The 22,032-nt window shown below is 24.9% G+C and overlaps 1 protein-coding gene across 1 annotated transcript; it reads right to left on the reverse strand.

Annotated features, from left to right (window-relative positions):
• Positions 1–134: 134 nt before the first annotated feature.
• Positions 135–11,013, reverse strand: LOC145834527 (nose resistant to fluoxetine protein 6-like). Its single transcript, XM_082941973.1, has 13 exons — positions 10,724–11,013; positions 8,469–8,593; positions 7,606–7,775; positions 7,245–7,381; positions 6,619–6,783; positions 6,041–6,230; positions 5,706–5,880; positions 4,826–4,905; positions 4,523–4,636; positions 3,916–4,078; positions 3,191–3,380; positions 1,511–1,669; positions 135–781 (listed from the first exon to the last, which is right to left on the reverse strand). Exons 1-13 carry the CDS (start codon positions 10,995–10,997, stop codon positions 612–614), a joined length of 2,112 nt encoding a protein of 703 aa, XP_082798099.1. The 5' UTR covers positions 10,998–11,013; the 3' UTR covers positions 135–611.
• Between the last annotated feature and the right edge of the window lie 11,019 nt (positions 11,014–22,032).

Raw genomic sequence — 22,032 nt, forward strand, 5'->3', positions numbered from 1 at the left:
AATAAATTTGGCGGTAAAAATAAATACATGTGACTAGAACATAGTTATCCTTTACTAACCAAAAAAATAAAAATATTAAAAAAACACTTATTGTTGTATTTATGTTTGAGAAAAAAGTATATGTTTAATGATTATCTAATTAATAAATATATTTGTAAAAATATTCTATAACGTTCTAAAATATTATTAAAAACAACATGGTTTACAACATCTAAAATGCAAGAATTAAGTAACTTGATGTAAACAAGACAAGTTCTTAATATAGTAACTTCAGTACACTCACTTTATACAACTAAAACAACAAACACACTTGATTTTTAATGAAAGCATAGAAAACTACTACACAACTATATATAATAGTTATCCACAGTTCTACTTAACGTATGATAAAATTTCAAACTACTGCTTTGGCGAGCAAAAGAAAAGAAATAAACAGTGCAAATAAACTGCATAACAAATATTTTCAGGCACTGAAACAGACTTTTAGAACAGAAAACGGTGCAAAAATATATCAGTTATACTTGATTACTTTAATTTTAATTTTAATTTAACATAAAGTAACTAAGGCGTTTGAATAAAAATAATAAAATTTACAGAAAACTTCGGGCAGTTCAAGGATCATCCGATTGGTTTTCCTCTTTGAATGCTTCAGACTCGTCATCACTTCTTTGTGACGTCATAGCCGTAGTGTTACTTGTCATCAGCTTGATGAGATTCGAAACTGGAAGTTCAATGAAGAGGTGCAGCAACAACGCGATGAAGTAGGTCAAAGTAGTCAGTCCTGAAAGTTGTGCTTATGAAATGTTGTTTTAATTTTGCAGTAGATTTTGTAAGTAAATATATTTCACTATTTCTATTAAAGCTTGATTTAATTTTCAAAATTTTATGGTTTTTTCATTGTATATGCAATAAATTGTAACTAAATTGATTTGCTAATAATTTTCTAATCATATAGTTTTTTTATAAACAATAGAATTATATTTAAAGATTTTTGATTTTGTATTTTTAAGTATTTTTCATAATACTAAATATATTTACTATTTAAAAACTAAATTTTCAACAAGTTATATATTGTTTACTTTAATTTAATTTGAATATTTATTTAATTTTTTCAAGACTCATTAATTTAAACTCAGTTTCGGTCAAAGACTTTGTCAGTGCTTATATAAAACATTTTTTTCAAATAGAACAATGTATATTCTATTTGAATAAGAATTTTTATAAAAGCACTGACGAGGTCTTTGACCGAAACTGAGTTTGCATTAAAAAGTCTTAAAAATATGAAATTAATATATTATTTCTCCTCTAGAAGTTGAGATCTTTTAATTTGTTTTCGATAAATCAAAACATGTAATATCAATTTAAATTGTCTTAGTTTCAAAACTGGTAAAACTATTTTTCAGCTAACAATAGAAACCATATAGTCTAAAAAATTAACAATGTAAGAAATTTTACTAATACATAGACATTAGTAAAACAATCAAAAAGTATACAGCTTCAACGACCATACCGAGATACAGGACAACTTTCAGCAGTATTGTAATGTGCATGGTGGTTTCGTTGGAGGTGATAACGAGGTAATACACGAGCGGGTGTATCAAGTATGCAGCGTACGTCAGTCTGCTCAGCACTTGAAACACACCTGCGCTCAGTATTTTGTTGATGGGTTCTGTTACAGAATTGAAAATATTTTAACTAGACTTGAGTGTTCAAGATATATTGTATTAAGGTTTTAGAAACTATGGTTGTAAATATCAATGTGCACCAAAATAAGGCTTTAAAAATCATTGGCAAACTTACTTTAAGTGACAGACTACTGTATTAATTATATGAAAAAAGATCTAAAAATCATTAAACAACTAAAAATTTTAGCGAGAATAAAACGACCTAAAGATATCGAATTATAGATGATCATTTTAATTAAAAAAAAACAGGAATAAAAAAAGAGTCCTTCTAAAAAGAAAAATGCGAATTAACAACAATTATTTTAAGTAACTATGGCTAAGTTAAACTAGCAACACTAACACACGACACTAGTATTTAAACATAAGTTTAAAATTAAATAACCTACTTAAAAATTACAATTCTTAAACTAGTCTTAAAACTAAACTAACTAATAGATTTTGTACTTATAAATTCTGACAATTACTGTAAAATTAAGGCTACAAAAACAAATGTTTATTTAGAAAGAGATTCACAATTAGATAACCCACTTAAAATATAAAACTTATATCAAAAATTTTTAAACCCAAAATATGTGAAAAAAAAGTAACAGACAAAAACTGACATTTTCCAATATTTCTTTAAAAAAAACTGTTTTAACCTGACGCGTAGATTAAATAAAATAATAGTTACTAAAAAATTAATATAAAATTTATAATTATTAAAACTTTATAAATCTACTTACATTAAATTAAAAAAAAAAACAGCTTAGGTTATATCACTAATAAACAAAAACTTAAACATCTGATCCTTTTTATAGAAAAAAACCTCTAAACCTTTATCCTAAAGAAAGTTTGAAATGTACCCTATACGTTTAATAAAACAAAAAGATAGTTAACTTATGATACAGCATAGCCCATATTTTAGTAATATTAACGTTTATCAATAAAATAAAGTTATAGCCTAGTTTACTACGATTTTTAATTAAAATTTAGAAAAAAAAGCTTTAGAAGTTTTAAAATATTACATAATATGGATTCAAATGTAATACTTTTTAGTATGCAACCACTTTGTATCTTCTACTTATACAGGGTTTCCGTGGGTTTTTTTTAAATCGATTTAGATTTTCTGAATTTCTTCCAGCTTTTTATAAAAAGAATTTTTTAATTCCATTTATAGTATAAAATCAAACTGAGTAAAAAAAAAATGTCTTAAATATTATAATAACAACGAAAGATACTGTAAAAGTATTTTTACTGTGTTTTTTAATATCTTTTTTTAATGATACATAAATTTCTTCTTGATAAATGGTTCGTATCTAAACGAAATTTGGTTACTTAACATCTAAAAATAGTTTAAAAATCAAGTTTTTTTAAAATGATTTTAGTGATTTTTGTTCGAAATTACAGGTTTTACAAAATTTCTTAAACTTCAAGTTTTTTTAGTTTTTTTTGCCTAAACTGTCAAATTCCAAGTTTTTCCAGGATTCCAGGTTTTTTGGCAACCCCGTGAGTGTTTTGATATTTACCTGCGTGTCCATTAACACAAGCAATGGTGATCCAGGATAAAGAAAGAGCAAACAAGCTCCTCGAAGTGCAACTGTACAACGCAGACAAATTATTATCGAGTAGTTCACCGGTTTTGTAGTAACCGTACAATCCGAATATAACCAGCAAACTCACTGTTGTGCTACATGACCAGCATACTATCTTTGTGATCTGTTTAATTTTGTATTGTTATCGTATTAATGTGCTTTATTTTTTTTTTAACTTGTTAAAAGTTACGAACTAAGTATCTTGGAATCAACAGTAAGTATACTTAGCTTTTTTTTTTTAAACATATTTTATGTAATTGTAAGAAGCGTTGTTATATGTGGTCTATTATTATTACTACGGTTTAACTTATGCTTTTGTTATTAATTTAACAACTCTAATCGAACCTTTGGATTTTACATTAGTTAAAAGTAAGAATAGTCTAACTTTAAAATACTATAAACAGAACTTAAAACCTTATCATTATAAACTGTACTAAATTTTATTGAATTTAAAATATTTAAATTCGCATATACAAAAACTAAGCAACAATCATACTAAACTTAATATTTAATTTCAAAAACTTTTTTTTTATATTTATTTTGCATTTATTTATTAATCCTTGCACATTAAAGCTATGTGTTATTTATATTTTTTTGTTTTAATAGTTGATTCAAAATCTAAAACTAGTTATTCATTTAGAAATAACAAAATGAAAAACCTTGCTGATTTCAACTTTACTTTTTCGAGTTTCATTCAAGAAATAACCAGTCAGAAATCCAATTAAATAAACACTAATTCGATAGTACGGCTTACTGTACAAATCGTACATATAAGGACTGTATTGTGTGTTCTGTGCTTTGCTTACATTTGGGTTTATTTGTCTAAAAAAAACAAATTTTACTTGTTTGTTAGTAGCAATTTTATTTTAATTAGTGGTTTAGTTCAAAAAATATATAAGAAAATCGTTTGTTATAATTAAAAGCTCTATTTTTTTTTAATTCTGTGAAGAAGCAAGTTTTCAACCAGTAATAAGATTTTTACAATGTACTCAAAATAAAACAACTTATGTAAAAACTAAACCTGCAGTATAATTTGACTACAACAAAATATAAATAAAGAATATTCAAAAGTTTTTTAATAAAAAAACATAATTTTAAGACAAACGTGTTATGCAGTTTACATCAATTTAAACAAAAAAGTTAATAAATACAAAGCAAAAAGTCTTTCAAATTTGCTAATCCAAACTAAGAAAATATCATAACTCAAATAAATAAATTAAAAAAAAAATTCAATTAATATAAACGTTAAAAATATTTCTAACTTACGTATCAATTTGTATTACTTGAGGTTGCTGTTGCGTTATAGTTGACATGACACCAGTTAATATGACACTTGAACATATTATTGCAAATATTACGCACAATCCTGCTTTCTTGTTTCTGAAAAAAAAAGAATAAGTTTAACGTTTTGTAAAACTCACTGTAACTATAAAAAAAATTTTTTAAACTAATTGTTGTTAATGTTAAACAGATCAAAAATTTAATTGAGTATTTCTAATATCAAATAATCAAATTTATAAAAAATTAAAACTTATAAACAGAAAAAAAAAAAACTAAATAAAAACAAACTTATGTAAGATATAGACAAGCAGCGGTGTCAATATAAAGAACTGCATATCATTCGCTAGATACCATGACCATGCAAAACACTGTTTGTAATTGCTTGTATAAAAAGTTAATACATAACATATATTGTATTTTAAATTACCGGAAATAAAGGTGCTGTAAAACGTAGTACCTAAATCAATTCATAACACAACTATTTATTAAATACAAAAAGGTTGAAATTGAAATAAGTATTGCAGACTTTATTCGACTAATAGTTTTGCTGCCCATAAAATATAAAGAGTTTCACGGAGTCTACAACCCAAAGCATAATTAATGTAAAAAAAAATTAAGACATTTAATGGTTAACACACAGGAAGAAGAATCCTATAAAACTTATAATTATTATTCGGTAAAAATACAACTAGTATAAAAAATATTAATTGAAAAGGTGGTATTTAAGTTAACTTTTATATAGCTTAAACTAAAAATCTAAAATCAAACACTATATAAAAACGTTTGTTTATTAAAATAGTTCATACACAAAGTAGTAACAAAAAAAGTGTTAAAATAAGATGATATTAAAAAACAAATCAAAAAACTAGAATAAATTTAAAGCTTTAAACTTGAAATATTAATTACACATCTTTGTTACTAGTTTTTCAAATTATCTTAATGTAACAAAAAAAAGCTATGCTTAGTAAAAAATATATTTAGTAAAATATACTTCTTAAGTTTTAAACAACTTACAAAGTGTAAAATTGTTTAAACTTATAATTACTGTTGTCTATAAATATGTTAAAATTTTAAGAAAATTACAATAATATCATCAAACTTTCGCAAAGTTTGTAGTAAAATATAAAAAACCCTGAGTATTAAAGTTAAAACACATTTAAAATCAAACCTCTTCAGCTAGTATGCTAGGATAAAGGTTGTTGATGTATAGCAAGTTTGTCCACCAGTACTTGCTACAAGACTTTTTAAAATAATCAAACGTTTGGTAGAACATTGGTCCTTCTCCTAGTTTCGTCCATAAGGTGTTGCTCATGAGTAAACAAAATCCATACAACGGAGTTAGTCTGGAAAATTAAATAAATTAGAAAAATTAAAAATAAAATTTGTTATTTAAATTAGACAGTAAAAAATTATATGAATAACAACCTAAAAATTTTTCTCAAATTGTATCTAGAGGTAGATCTTTAAAAATACTAAATTTCAAATACATTATATTTGAATAACCTTAAATAACGGAGGATGATAATCTTAAATGGATTTATTTTCCCACCACTACGTTGAGTTCTATTGAGGAGTATATAAGCCACAAGAAGACCGGACATGAAAAAAAATGTGTCGACAGAAAATGTTGCATTCACAAGAAGTTGTACTAAGACATGGTCGATCGAGAAATCGCGTATGAATAATGGATTATCTATTTTGATAAATTCATAAACTTATATTTGAATAAGTAATCTTAATTAAAAATTAAAAAAAAAATACTGGTAAAAAAAGTGTGTGTTTTTTTATTATACACGGTGAACTTATATTGTGTATACAATTTATGGCTTGTTTAAACTAAAGATAGAAAATCATTAACTTAGAATATAAACAACAATATTTCAATAGTTTACAGAAATTTTTAAGCTTTACTTATATATTTTTATACATACTGAAAGATGAATAATATATGTTAAATTCAATGTTAAAAAATTTTTTCCTGAAAATATGCTACAGACAACTCACTAATACAACTAACATTAAAAAATAAATTTAACAAACTAAATAACAATCAATTGAAAGCAACTACAAACGAAACTAACCAATATAACCAATGAGGAACAGAACAACGTGACCTATCATAACCCAACACATACTTAAGAACCTCATACCATGCAGGCAATGGAGTTGTTCTGATTTATTATCAATCATAAACAACTTTTTACTATTTTTAATCAGTGAAAAAGATGTTAGAATCTTTGTTCTTTCTATAAAAAAATTCAACTTTGTTTTAGAATATGATATTTTTATAATAAAACATTCTAACTTTGTGAAATTGACTAGGACTGTTTTTGAAAATAAAAGTTTTTGTCCTAAATATACCCATTATATCTAAGAAAAAACTACAAACTACAAACTATCTAGAAATAATTACAAACTCTAGGTTCTTTTTACAATTTTAAACTTCGTTAAAGTTTTAAGGTTTTATTTGTATTATAAGGTGCAATTTGCTTAAAAATTTTTTGCTTTGTTTTTATTTATTGGATATAAAACCTTTGTAATTAAAATATACTGTATAGATATAAAGTTAAAAAAGTTATGTTTTTTAAAGAGTAATTAAAAAGTTTTAGAAATAAAAAGTGTTTTAATGAGGTATTCTAAAATTAACACAACACCAAATTTATTAAAAGTACATACTTATAAAACATAATACAAAAAAAATACATACTCAAATTAGGATTCTCCATAAACGCTTCGTTCGTACTTTCATTTAAATTTACATAAGCAACACTTGTTTTATTTTTAATAACGAAGTCAAATGTAGTTGAGACTATTATAACCATGCTTATGAGTAATATTAGACATCTGAAAATGTTTAATTAATATAATTTACTTGTAGTTGCTTTTATTGTGAATATTTGATAACTGAACTGGTGAGTATATACTATATTGAAGTTCAAGACTTCTTTATTTCTTAGAAATTTATATGATTTGTTAAAAAACATATTAATAAAACTTTAAGTCAGCACAATATCAATAAAATATGAGTAGTTGTATATTAATAAAAAAAAATTAAAGCAAAAACTCACAGGGAAAGTGTGTACAATGAGTTCCATTCTTCAAAATATATTATATTGCATTGAAACCAAGCAAACAACCCGCGTGGAAACAAAAACTTGTCAAACAATGAGTTCATGTCATCAGCAGAGCATTCTTGGGGCACACAAGTACCAATTTGAAGAAAAGGGTGCTGAGTGTCCTTCAATTTGAAAAATGTTTAACCAGTATTTATTGTTACAGTCTATAAAGCAGAAACATATAATACTCAATAAAGGATGTAAAGCTAGAAAAAAAAGTATATTAAACTGTGAAGCAATTTTTTAACTTCTTCAAAAAATAAAGATGTGTTTTAAGAAAATCTACAAATTATCATGAAAGATAGGAGAGAGTACTAAACTTTGTCAAAGCAAAATTTTAGAAGCAAATTAGTGTGATAAAGATTTAACTAACTTGTTTTAATTTTTTTTTAAACTAAATACCAACTAATACTTGTGGTAAATTCATTTTTATTTAAAGATGTAAAACATTTTTGTAGAAAAGTACGAACAAGTTCTAAAATTTATTGTAAAAACAAAACTGATTTGTGTTTTAATGCATAAGTATTTAACATGAATAAATTTTAGATTGTGTTAACTTGAAAACAAAGCGAAAAAACTAAAAAATAAGATGTTGTCCTCCCCCCATCTACCTTTTAAAAATATTGTTAAAAACTTTTCAATTGCCATTAGCTCAAACTTAGTAACAGCTAGGAAGCCAATTTTTTGGGGTTGTTTTATATATAATTTGCCACGCTGAAATTTTTTTACTCCTATCCACTGAAAACCTTTAATTTTTTAGGGCAACAAGATGCACTGTACAGTACATTATTAAGTAAAAATTTTAAACAACAGACCTTTAGTGATCCAATGTAAGACAGGCAATACTGATTTTCTGTTGCTAAGCATTCTTTGTATCTTCCCAAAAACTTCAGGTTGCCCTGATACACTCCACTTTCTAACTTTGCCCAAGAATCAAGAACTGTTCAAATTTTAATAAGTTTTAAGAAAAAATTATTATCAAAATTTTTTGATTTACATTGGGAATTAAGATTTTTGATTAATTTCTTTCATAAGAATTCAGACTTATTTTGGTGGCAAGTATTTTTAACATTTTTTTGGTCAAAACAAATTACTGTTCATTACTATTTTTTTAATATTTGAAATGTAACTGTATTTAAACTAAGTATTTTGTATAACCAAATGTCTTAATTTTACAAACTTTTGATTAAATAACTACATAAAAAACAGTATACATTAACTATAAATACATTATCAATTGTTCTTTAATTTTTCCAAAAAAGTGCAAATATTAAACATGGTTAGTTTGAAAAATTATTTTAAAGTAATGTACTTAGTTGTAAAGCCCCTTCCTTTACCAGTAAACATATTTTTTTTAAATAGATCCCCATTTTATTACATATATACTTATCACTATACAAACACGGTTGCCAAAGGATTTTGAGAAGATTCTTCCAGGTTTTAAAAGTACAAACTTTTGGGTCTGTTTTTGGTATAAAATTAAGTTTAACGTATAAAACTGTTTAAATAGTATAACAGGGTAGCTGTCAAATTTGCACAAGCGTACAAAATTGCACAAGGGGACAAAATTACACAAGAGCACAAAATTGCACAAAGAAACTTTTGTACAAGCAGACAATTTGCATTGAGACATTTTAGCTTAGGTTGATTTTTTTTTAATGTTTATTTAATAGTTTAAATTTAATTTAGTTTTTTTTAATATCACTGTTACCCCTAACCCTTTCCTTTGGTCAGTAACTTTTTTTAAATATTATCTTTTAGTTTTTTTCCTGTTTTTTTTTATATATACATTTATCTTTTTATTTTTTTTACTCTTGTGCAAAATTGTAACTTGTGCAATTTTGTCCCCTTGTGTAAATTTGTCTTCATGCAAAAGTATCTTTGTGCAATTTTTTTTTTATGCAATTTTGTCCCGTTCCCAGTATAACAACATTGATAAGAAACTGTAAAGCTACTATAATTTGTTTCTGTGTGTTAAAGTAATAAAGAAAAAATACTGTTTAATGTGTTACAATTATAATTATTTATAAATTTTGTTTATATTCATAAATAATTAAGCAGAAGCTCCAAGGATAAAAGTTATCACAACTACCAAAGCCTGTTATATTTTTTCGTACTCTGATGAATTTAGCTGTTCACTAATTAACTTATAACTAAAGTTATAGAATTAAAACTTTTTGAAACCAGTATCATATTTTAAATTTGTTAGTGTAAATCAACAATCCTTTAGGAAGTAAAGATAAATTATGTGAATGACTAAAATTAAGGGCATGAGGGGTAAACACTTTTTTACATGTTGATCTAACTTTAAAGATCTTTAACTCAGCTAGAAGTTGCTTTTTTACCATTTTGTATAATTAAAATAAGTTTTTGAGATATGAGGGTACAAAGTCTAAAAGCTCAATATGTTCCTTATGTAAGGACCAAAGTAAAAAGACTATTTTATTAGTACATATCTACTCCTACAGTTTTTAAGTAATCTTTCTGAAACTTTCTTAGTTTAACTTTAATTAAAAAAAACATTTCTATTGTAGGAACTGCTTTTATTTTAAGTAAAATCATATATTTTACTAAAAAAATTGTTCATTTTGTTTAGTCATAAAATTATTAAACTTTTTTTTAATATAATTCTAACAATATAACTTTTTCTGTTAATGCAAGGAACATATCTTTAAAAGTGAATTTTTCAAAATTCCAAGAATATCAGCAATATAAAAATGTTTTTCCTTAGATATGTATTAGAAATATTATTACAAAACTGAGGATATCTCAAAACTTAGTAAACATGTTTTTATTCTGTGACAAGTATTTTATAGTATATAATTATGGCTTTTATATAAGGTCTAATGCTAAGTTTTGTAAAAACTAAGTATTTTTACCCCTATGCCCTTAATAAACTTTTAGCCTATTATATGATAAAATTTATAATAATAAAAACTATTCAAAAAAAAACATACTATCTTTATTTTAACTAAAACTTTTTGTTTAATTTTTTGGATTAAACTGTTTAGATCAAAATGATAAAACATGTTACAAACTTTTAGTAAAAATAAAATAAAACAAAACCAACCTTGTAAATCATGTTCAGATAGTTTTTTAATATTTTCCACAAAACTTATTATTTTTTCAGCACATATTGAACTATTCAAACTAGATAAACTGTGAATTTCATCAAAGAGAATACTGACTGTACTGTTTTGAAATAAAATTTTAGAGTTATGTAGATTAAAATTTCTTTTAATTATAGTAGTAGGATTTGAACATGTTAAGGGACTAATAGCATTGTACTTCTGAGAAACACAAACTTTCAAGGCAAAGAATAATACAATAAATAATCTTATCATTTTTTAAATAAGGCATATAAACTTATCTGTGATATATTTCAACTATTTGTTTTTAACAGGCGTATGTTTTAGCTTAGGGTCAGTCCCAGAAAAACTATAAAAACAATCTTCAGGTGTATTCAAAATTCGATTAACTAAAATTTTACGTAGCATGTTAAGAACTTCTATTGACGTAAAAGTAGTTTACAAACAACTGTTTTTTTCTTTTCTAATGATCAAATTTATCATAAGTTCAATTATACTATGAGTATTTTATTTTGACAAAATGTTTCGTATGAGGTGATAATTTTTTGATTCTTACGTCTTATCTTAGTAATTGTATGAAAATATACTAAAATGTTACTAATCAATACTTATAATTTTTATATAATGACGAAAGAAGTACTGTTAAAAAACAAACTAAATTTTTTTTAGTTTATAATTTTATTTTGTTCAGCATAATTCAATTTTGCTTCTCTAATCTAGTAACGATTTAATTTCTAGCGTCTAGTGCTAGCCACTTTATGATATAAAGAGCTGAGAATGAAAATTTAAAAAACAAAATTGATGTTTAAATAAACAAATATAGATAAAATTATAATGACAAAATAATACAAAATAGATTAATTGAACATTATTACCTAGAGTAATCAAAATTAAGTTACTTAAACTGAAACTTTACCTTTAATTTTATTAAATAAACTATTTTACTTATTTTAAAGAGGCTGTTTTTTTAATTTTGCAGTAAAGTCTAATTACTGTGCTATGATCAGGCCTGTATTTTAAAATTAATTTCTGAAAGATTATTTAATTGTTTTGATACAAGTTTAACGTAATTTTGCCTTGACATGAAAGTTCGTATTATACAGCTTCTAAAACATTTAGAACTCTTAAAAATAAAACTATGTGTCTAAGATTAGTAAATAGCTATAGTTTTAAAAATATTTTAAGTTTTAAGTATTTAAACTTTTTTGTAACTTAAATTTTACCTCGTTGAACTTTCTTTAAGTTTTTTTTTTAAGACAATATATTTGAAAACAGTTTACAAGCAAGTTAAACGGGCCTGATTGAACGTTAAAGTGTATCCCCTAATATTTGCTGAGTAAGAAATCAGAAGAAAATTGCTACAAAATAGTTGTAACATTGTAAAGCAACTAATATTAATGTATGTGTTTTTTGTGTTTATCTAGGAATACTGATTAAAATATATTTGACATGTTTACAAATTCCACCAGAAATATAATTTAGTTTTTTTTTTTGTTTTTTTTTACAATTTAAACTTTTTAAGATATTATAAGTAAGAATGTATGCAACTTATACCTTTTTGTTTTTCAGCTATATCATATGTTATAGTTAAAATATTTTTACGTTTTAATAACTTAAACTTTATAAACAAAAAATAAATAAAGTCTATCGACCTTTTATTATCATAAAACTAAAACCATGTTGTTATACAAAAATTTAAGTTTTAAAAAGAAGAAAACAGCTATTAATTAACATTTTAAAAGACTGTTTTATTTAGAAGTTAATTTGCTTCGGTTTTTAAATTAATATCTATCATATATTTTTTTGAAAAACTTGAAAATAATATCGACTCTTAAAATTTAAATACAATTTTAAAATATATAATCTCTTTAAACTTATAATCACCAGTTTCAAAAACTCTTATTTTCTCTGAAAAGTAAATTAAAAACTAATTTGAAGGTAGAAACCTCAGGAGAAAAATGAAGCCAACTAATGTAATAATTTGAATCTTGCAACCTTAGATAAATATTTTTTTTTTTAATTTGTTATTTATTATAGTTAAGAGAGTTGTTTATTTTAAAACTTATTGGTGAGGTTCGTTTAAGTACTTATAAAACTATTATCAAAGCTTATTAAATTTTGTCTACAAAGTTTTTAACCATGTATTATACAAAACTTATATATGTGTATATATTTACAATTAAAACGTATACATACTGTTTACAAAACAAAGATTCTAAAAGTATAGAACTAAAACAAAAACTAAGTGTTCACTTTTTGTTATGTTTGGCTAAAAAAACTAGTTATCTAATGTCTAATTTATTACAAAAAAAGTCTTTTTTTTTTTACTTTTGAATATAAAAGTCAATAGTTAATGCAAAATTATTTTCGCTTTTAATTGTTTTTTACTCTAATTTTATTTAATTAGTCAACGAAATCTAGAGTTCAAACTATAAATAAAAGATAACACCGAAAAAAGCTCGAAATAATAATAAAATAGATATTAACATTGATAATTTGTAATAAATTTGCGTCTAATCTTTTAATATTCTATTCGCTCCACAAGTTTGTTTATATAAGTTTTATATTACCAAAAACCTAAAACACTTACTTAGCATAGTTTGTTTAAGTTCTCTTATGTAATTTAAGTACTGGATTTATATTTAAATTAAGACAGAAATTTACTGTGAAATTTTTCTTGTTTATTCAATAAAATGTAACAAATTTGTACAAAACTAATCGGTAACATAATAAATGCTTTTGAACCTTAATTGCATTGAAAACACACTAACAATGAAAAAACTTTCATTTAATTTACAAATGGCAAATTTACTAAAACTATTTAGGTGTAAGCAATAAAACTTATACGTTAAAGATTGCTAAATAGTTTAAACTATATAATTTAATTAAGTTTTTTATAACTAACTTTATTAAAACAAAGTAATAACTGTTATAAATGAAGGAAATTGAAATCATTACGTTTATTTAATAAATTTTAACAAAAAATGTAAGTCGTACAAGAAGCTTCTTTAATTTTACAAAATTTCTAAAAACAATACAGTTGGAATGTTAATTAGTTCAAATTTTAATTGAAAAAAAAATTGTATATGGCTAAATATAGTTAAACAAAATTGGTTTAGATATACATCAGTTGGTCTTTTAAAACTTAGTTTTACATACTTCATTACAAAAAAGATACGAGAAATTTTAAGAATACTAACAAACTTAAATAATACTAAACCAACTTTCTTTTAATTAATTTGAACTATAGTCATATTTGAACTTTTCATCTTATTAATTAACAAAAGCATTTCACCCATATAAACAATCAATCTAAAAAAAGTTTGTTTTGAAAAAAAAAACCTTGTTATAATTTTCATATATTCTAAAGTTAACTAGTAAATAACTTTATTAACAAGTCAAAAATAGTTTTATAATTATTTACTTTGATTTTCCAAATAAAAAAAGATAACACAATAAATAAGTATAAGTACTGGAAGTGCAAGAAGACCCCAAAATGCTGAAATTGAGGTTTTAAACGGTATTTTTGGTACAACTGTGACGTAACAACTAACTCGCCCTACATTATCATCGTCTATTAGTGAGACTTGAACTGAATAGTTTCCATAAAGTTCTTCACTTACATTTCTTTAGATTATTAATAACTGTAAGTAACTATACTAGTTTTAAATATACTTTAAAAATATCCTTAAATAAAATAAAATCTTGACCATTTAAAATATAGTATATTTTTTAAAAAGATAAACCTCAGTACTAAAATTAATATTTAAGTATAGTGTATTTATGAGTTATTAGTCTGTGAAAACTAGTTAAAATTAAAAATAATAAACGTAATAAACTACGAAACAGAGCATTACCTTTTAAAATAAAAACTTTATTGTACATAGTAATAAAATTATCTAATAAATTTTTCACGCTACACAGATTCATTTAATTTTTAATTAATGTTAATTTGCTCGAAAAAAAAAAGTATACAGCCAAAACCATAATAAAAAAATTCAAACTTTATTTGGAGAGTTGCTATTAGCTCTTCGCTCTTGGTTTTTTCATCAATCACTCTTTCGCTGTGAAAAAATGAAGTTTAAAAAATTAATACCAACTAACTTTTTTAAAAAGTTTACTTAAATAAGCTTCTAATGCATATCAAACTAACAAATTGCACACAAATAAATGTTCAGATTTATCCAAATAGTGCAACCATTTTTCTTCTTCAGAGTAAAAACAAATTTCATTGACGTAATTATCTGTCTATTAAAGTGTAGTGTAGATATTACATTTTCAAAAAAGTTGTTATTTTGTATAAGTTTAAATGACTTGTTAAAATAATAAGTACATAAAGTTAAACGATTGATATGATTCTAAAGATAACTGATTTTGTTAGACAATTTATTCATTAAAAAAGTAATTAAAAAAAAAACTTATAAAAAAAAATCTATTGACAATTAAAAAACAAAACTTATCCATTAAAATTTTAAACTTTTAGAAATTAACATTATACTAAACATTCTATTATAACTTTGTATACCTAAAAGAGGATTAACATGTTTTATCAGACACGTAAAAAAAAACAAGATGAACTAAAACTAATTATGTAAACAACGTTTCAACAAACAAAGTCGTAAATTAAAAGAAAAAACAGAGTTATTATCATATTCAGCATTAATTACAAAAAGATAAATATAGCTTTGCAACTAATTTATTCTAAAAATGTGAAATAGTTTATCCTATTTTACTTGTGAAGTTTACGTAAGAAGATATATTTAAGATATACAACTTGTTATAACAGTATTTTATACAAAACGTGATAACAAAATATTACAAAAGAAATTATTTAGCATAGAACTGACACTTATTTAATGTTTTGATTTATTGAAAACAATATACAAAGATCTCTACTCTTTGAGGAAAATAAACTACAATAAAGAACTATGTACATTTACTACTTAAATACTTAGTTCAAAATAAGTGTATAAAAGTATTGATTTTAAAATATTCAAGTATATTATTAATCCTAACAAAATTACTCTTTAAGCTTTGTTTATAAAGTTAAAACAAAAGTTAAAGCCTACCTCTCTGAACCAGTTGATATCATGGTTAGATGAGCCTAAAGTAAACTTTTTCTTTATTGTAACTGCCTTGTTTTTAATAGCTTCTACTTTCTGACCGTATGAGTTGCACAAGTTTTCTGAGTTGTTCAATATACTAACTTCTGATGTTCTAAGAGCTGTGTGCAAATTAATAAGCTAAACGTTTTAGATAAACACTGGTTAGACGTAATAGTGATAAATCAAGTATTAAACATTTAACAACTTTGTTTCAATATTAAATAAACTATTTTTTTAGTATTTTAAAACTAAAACAAACAAAGTTTTATTTTGTCTAAACATCTTTAGTTTTTAACTACAGAGCTAAAGTTAAAAATTGAGTTTAAGTTTTTGATAAAGTCTACAAATAGAAAAATATTACATCTAAAAATTTCTAACAATTCAAACTTACTGTTTGCATAAGATGAAGATATGCATGCGAACGCATAGAGTATAAACGAAAAATGCTCTTTCATACATTTAATCATTTTTTAACTAAAAAACTAGGTTAATAAAAAAGTACATTTTAGTTAAATAGATTTGTCATGTTTAAGTTCAAAAGTAAATTTTCTAACTGAACTTTTAAATAATCTAATTAAACTTATCTTCAATTACACTAAGCTGCATTTATTCGAATAGTTCATGTTGCTACTAAATTTCGTGCGATACGTTGTTAGCACCATTCTGTAAGGTTGTTTATAAGTAGAGCGAAAGGCTTTAGGCGATAATGATTTCTACGAGTAAATACTAAAGATCTATCTAATTTATAAAATGCAAACAACGTTTGATGTGCATGCAATATAACTTTTGAAATAAATTGTTTAACTATTTGCCCAACTTTTATATACATTTAACGAGATAGCGATTAAAAACACTAATTTGAAAAGATAATTTCAAATACCGTTAGATAAAAGCTTTTAAAAAAATTATTGCATCTCTAAACATTAAACTTACTTAATAACTTAACGTGATAATGATAAAAATTTTATTTCTGAATAGTTTACTTGTAATATTTTTATGAACAGTTATTATAATTTTCATTTTAGAACATAGTAATTAGTACTGAATTGTCTGTTATTACCTTTAGCTATACATTAAAATTGAAAAGTTTAAATATATATCTTATAAAACTTCTAAATGTTTAGAAAGTAAGCATTATACTTTTGTATTGCAGGTACTCAGAGATAAGACGCTTAAAAAATAATTAAGTAGGTAACAGTGTGAGAATAAAATATATTTAATTAATATAGCTGAATATTATTTATATTATTTGATTCAGAAATTTACACTGTATCAGGTTTAAATATAAAGCTTGCAAGTTTTAGTTTTTAGTTATTCTAGAGCTAAACAGTGGGTTTTTTTACTTGTGGTTCGTTTTAATTGTGCTACCACTTTTTTTTTCCGCACAGTTTATACAATTCAAAAATGGGAAAACTGTAAACATCGTCATGTCTATAGCTAAAAGCTGTATAAATAATACAGTTTGATGTTGTCATGTACTTTTGTAGTGTACTTTTCTTCCTGTTTAGTTTAATTACAAATTTTATCGTCATATTAAAAAAGTATAACTGTTTTTATAAATTGAACTCAGTTTTAAACTTCAATGTAATAAAGTTCGACTTTTATTTAAACAAAAACGCATACTAAGGAAAGAATTAAATTAAAAATAAGTTTAAGAACTTGAATTAAATTTAATAGATTTAACACTTCTTCCCAAAAAAGCACAGCCCTTACAGACTTTCTTCATGAAAGTTTTTTTTTATTTTAATTTAGTTTAGCGTTTAGAAATTTTCAACTGCAAAAAAACCCAAAAAAAATATCTTAATCTCTATAAATTTTCTGTATAAAAACAATTACTGATATTTGTTCAAGTAATTTTTTATCAAAACTCATACCAAAACAAAGTTTTTAATTATATTCTGCTACATAATATCTATCATTTTAAAGAACATTATTACACCCAAAAAGTATATCTTTAATTTACGAGTAAAATAATTTTTTAATATACCATTTTAAAATATTACAACTTATTTAGTTACAATAGACCAAATAAAAGCAACTAATAAACGCAAGAAAAAGATTATAGTTTTACAAATTAATTTCGGTATGCTGCGAGATAAAGTAAAAATAATTATCTTAAAAAGAAGTTATCTTAAAAATCATACTAAATAAATAATTTAGAAGTAAACACACTTTTTAAATTGAAGTTAAAGCTTTTTGTTTAGTTTAGTATCTAAGATCTGAGATAAATCAGACTAAGTAATTAATTTAAAAGTAAGTATACTATTTTTAATAAAATTAAAGTTTTTCTGTTTAGTTTACTATCTAAGAAGTATTTTATTCTCTAACAAACTGCTAAACTATCTACTCAACAATAGCCGATGTCAAACTTGATTTAATTTATGCAGGTGTATTAAAATTTTTACGTAAAAGAACAGCAAAACTCTTAAACTTGTAAAAAAAGCTTTTACAACTTAATTTTTGTTTCAGACTAGAATTTTGTTCTAATCTAAAGCTTATAAGGTATAAAGTAATAAGGCATTAACATCGAAAGATCCAAACAAGCAGGGCTCATTGGAAAATGAAACAATTGTTTTTGTACGCCAATAATTTATTGACTTACGGCGTTTCACTGCTCCTAAAATATGAACAGCTCTACGGAGTCCGTAAAAGATTAATGACATTTTCTATCACCAGTATTAGTCAGATAGAATTTTACTGTGCTTGTCAACAATAAGTTCGTTTAATTTTTTTTTAGCTTTTGAAAAACTTGTACAAGAGTTGTGTTATGTGCGTACATCTGCTTCACTTTTATCAACAAAATAAGTCTAAACTAAAAAATCTCTGGCATTATCAAAGTTTTCGAAACTATATTTAGGTAATATATAGTTCGTCTTAAAAACTACTACTTTTATAACTCAGATTACTTCATTAAATTTATTTTTTTGAATAAGAAGAATTTTATACAATAAATAAAAAAATTTTTAACGGACAAAGTTTACTTTTCTTGACCTAAAAAAGTTTCATGTTATATACTTTTAGAGGTAATTAAAAAAAAAACAAATTTAAATGTTTTTTATAAGTTTTGTAACGAAAACTGTGTATAGTCTACTTTTTATTTTAATATGCAGAAAACCATTTTTACTTTGTTGATTCTAGTTCATTAAATTGCTGCTTATATTTGTTTTTTGAGTATTTAATAATATCTTACAGTGTAAAATATTTTAATTTATACATGAAACTGAGGTATATTTTATTTTACTTTAAACAAACTAACATTTTAAATAATTTGAAAATATGAGCTGAGAAAAAGTTGATTTAGTCCCAAAACAAAAATGTTTTTTATTTGAACAAAAACAAGTAAAACTTTATTATGATTAAGTGAAAACATGTAACAATTTTTAGCGAAAATTAAACTCACGTTATTTTCGCTAATTTAATTTTAAACTAATGAATTTTACAGAGTCGAAAAATTTTGGCTCGCAAAGCAAAAACATGTGGCTCGAGAGGTACTATTTAGATAAAAACTAACTTTTTGAAAACAGTAACTAAAATTTTTTTTAATAAAAATTTGTATTGAAAATTTAGTAGTTATTTACGCGTTTCTAGTCTCTATTATTGCTTTATTGTTCACGTTTGGTCTAAAATAGTACTGTTTTATAGTTTACTACAATTAATTTAAGATAACTGCGGCCCGCAGTAATTTTTTTCTGAAAATTAGCCAGTGGCTGCCGACCCTTGTTTTATTCAGAAACCAGGTAAATAAATCAAATAGAAATGTGCAAGATTTTTCAATGAAAATGGAACATATATTATTACGTCAGCCCGAAGATAAATATTACTTTTTTTTATATTTTAAAATATTAATTTATCAAACGCCACGTTTGAAGCAATAAAACATGGACAACTCGTTTATTGTAAATGAGGTTATGGCTGAAATGCTCAGCGAGATTGAAAAAAGTGAACTGTGTGGTGATGACAGCTGTAAGCAAGTTCAAATTAGTTTGGAAAATAAAAATAATTATTTAGTGATTTCAAATAAAGAGTTAATTTCACCCTCTTGCATTTGCAATGTAAGTGAACCTGACGCTGGAAAGCAAACTAGATGCTTGGATGTCACTCCAACAGCGTCAAACGTCAAATTGTCAAACGGAGCCAAGGAAAGCTTTACCTCAAAAAACTTGTCGGATCTTCAGAACGAGGCTTTAATTTTTAATAGAGTCGATAGAAGGAGCCCCAATGAGTGCGAAAACTCTGAAACCAAGCTTAATGTCGATGAAAACAAAAGCAACAAAAAGGAGTGTGAATTCATAACTGTTAAGACAGTTAACAGCATTGACTCATGCAAATTTGGTACATCCAATGCAAGTTTAAGTCAAGTTAGTATCAAAAATGAGACTGTTTTATCTAACGATGAACTACCAAGTCAAATTTCTGAGTTTCACAGTGTGAACAAAACTGAGTCTGGTTTGAAAAATGAGTTCTTTGATGTTCCCTTAATGGAACAAAACGTAAGGAAAGGCAGCCTTATAACAGATAGCTATTATGAAGTTAAAGATAACTATGATTGTTTTAATGCGGTGTTTGACTCCAGCAAAAACTATGAAGTGGATAATCCTGAAAAAGAACACAATAAAGCTAAAGACATTGTTTCTTTTGATGCATCCAAAGACGTAACGCGTATTAAGTCTGAATCAAGCATTGAGCTCTCTACTGGGCTGGAAAAGAAAACAAACTTTGACAAGGGAGATAATGATGCACTATTTTCTGTTATGGGCGAAAATGAATTAAAAAGGATATTAACTACTGATGAATTATTTGGAAAACAGAAAAGTATTAAAGAAGTGTTTAGTTTCAGCTCACTCGAAAGAGAACTGACGCCAGATTACGAAAGCTTGTCTGATGATAGTGAGTTTTTCCTGACCAAAAGCCCTGATGTTAAAAGCTACTTTCAACCAGACATTGAAAGCTGCAGCTCAGTAAAAATAACGAATAGCAATAGATCGAAGACTTTGGTAGTAAGCAATGAACAAAAGAATAAATCAAAATCTAAAAAGTTCCGATGGTTTAGATCAAATAGAGTTTCTCCCAACCAATTTGAACCAGAAGTTAAAACTAAGTCAAAGGCTAAGAGGCTAGCTTCGAGTCTTGCCAAAGGACTGAATAATGTGAGGAAAGCTATCAAATGTAGACGACAACATAATGTATTTGTCGTTTTCTGTCCAGTACCGATGTGCTTCAGGTACTTGTAGATTTCTAGTTTTTTCAATAAATTTGAGACGTAAATTATTTGTGTTTTCTATTTTTACCTTTATTAATTTACTCTAAACTAAATTATCATTTCCAAATGTAACTATTTAGTTGTATTAATAAACTTAACTGAAAAGAGTGTTATGACTTTGCTAAAAATTCCAGTTTTGCACAACAAAAGTGTATAAATGTTCAGCTACTAGTCAGCTATATTTTTACTCAAAACATGTGAAATAATTCACTTGTGCTATTCATGCAAAAGGCGAAGCTTTTGAATTTTCCCAGCATGGACGTAAACTCGAATTAAAGATAGCGGTCACAAGAAACTCTTGAAAAAACGTAGCTTACTTAAAACATCGCAATCACTTTTGCGTCTTTGCCTTTTAAATGAACAAAATCCACGTGTTTGTGGAGAAACTTTCCATAAACCGGCACTCAGCACTTTTGCGATGCTTGACACAAAAGACTGCAAGGAAGCGAGGAAAAAGCCAAGCGGTTTGTGCGATTTTCGAATAAAATTCCATGTGCGAAGGCAGAGTTGATGTTTCCGGGGCATTCGGAAATAAATAACCCCTGAATAAATTAAAAAATAAAAAGTATGCATACATAAATGTTCAACTACAATTGAAATAAATGGGTAGCTTCAGATTTCCACTACTTTTTACGAGTAGCTTAAAAATCATAATTATAAAAAAAAAAGCTTTAAAAGTATTTTGCTGATTCATCAAATATGCAAATCATTTGCAACATTGCAGAGTCAGCATTTTTTTTTTAAAGTTTTAATAACAAAATTTTAAAATGGGATTTATTTTTTTTTTTGGGTAAGGTGAGTTAGGGATAAGGGTATAAATATTAAAAAAAAAGGCTTGAAAGATATTTTGCTGATATTTGGTGACATATGATGCTGATATTAAGATTAAAAATAAAATAGATGGATGCTTAAATAAACCAAAGTA

Source organism: Thalia democratica, chromosome 4, assembly GCF_965202585.1.
Source record: "Thalia democratica chromosome 4, ktThaDemo2.hap1.1, whole genome shotgun sequence".
Lineage (NCBI taxonomy): Eukaryota > Metazoa > Chordata > Thaliacea > Salpida > Salpidae > Thalia > Thalia democratica.

Bases quoted from the DNA above. Each gene is read 5' to 3' on its own strand.
- LOC145834527 (XM_082941973.1), bottom strand. From the start codon at position 10,997: ATGATAAGATTATTTATTGTATTATTCTTTGCCTTGAAAGTTTGTGTT. The intron at 4,906-5,705 runs GTTTGATTTTAA...AATTACAAACAG, and splicing joins CTAGCATACTAGCTGAAGAG to TGTTTTGCATGGTCATGGTA. The intron at 3,381-3,915 runs GTTTTTCATTTT...AAAATTAAACAG, and splicing joins GTAAAGTTGAAATCAGCAAG to ATCACAAAGATAGTATGCTG.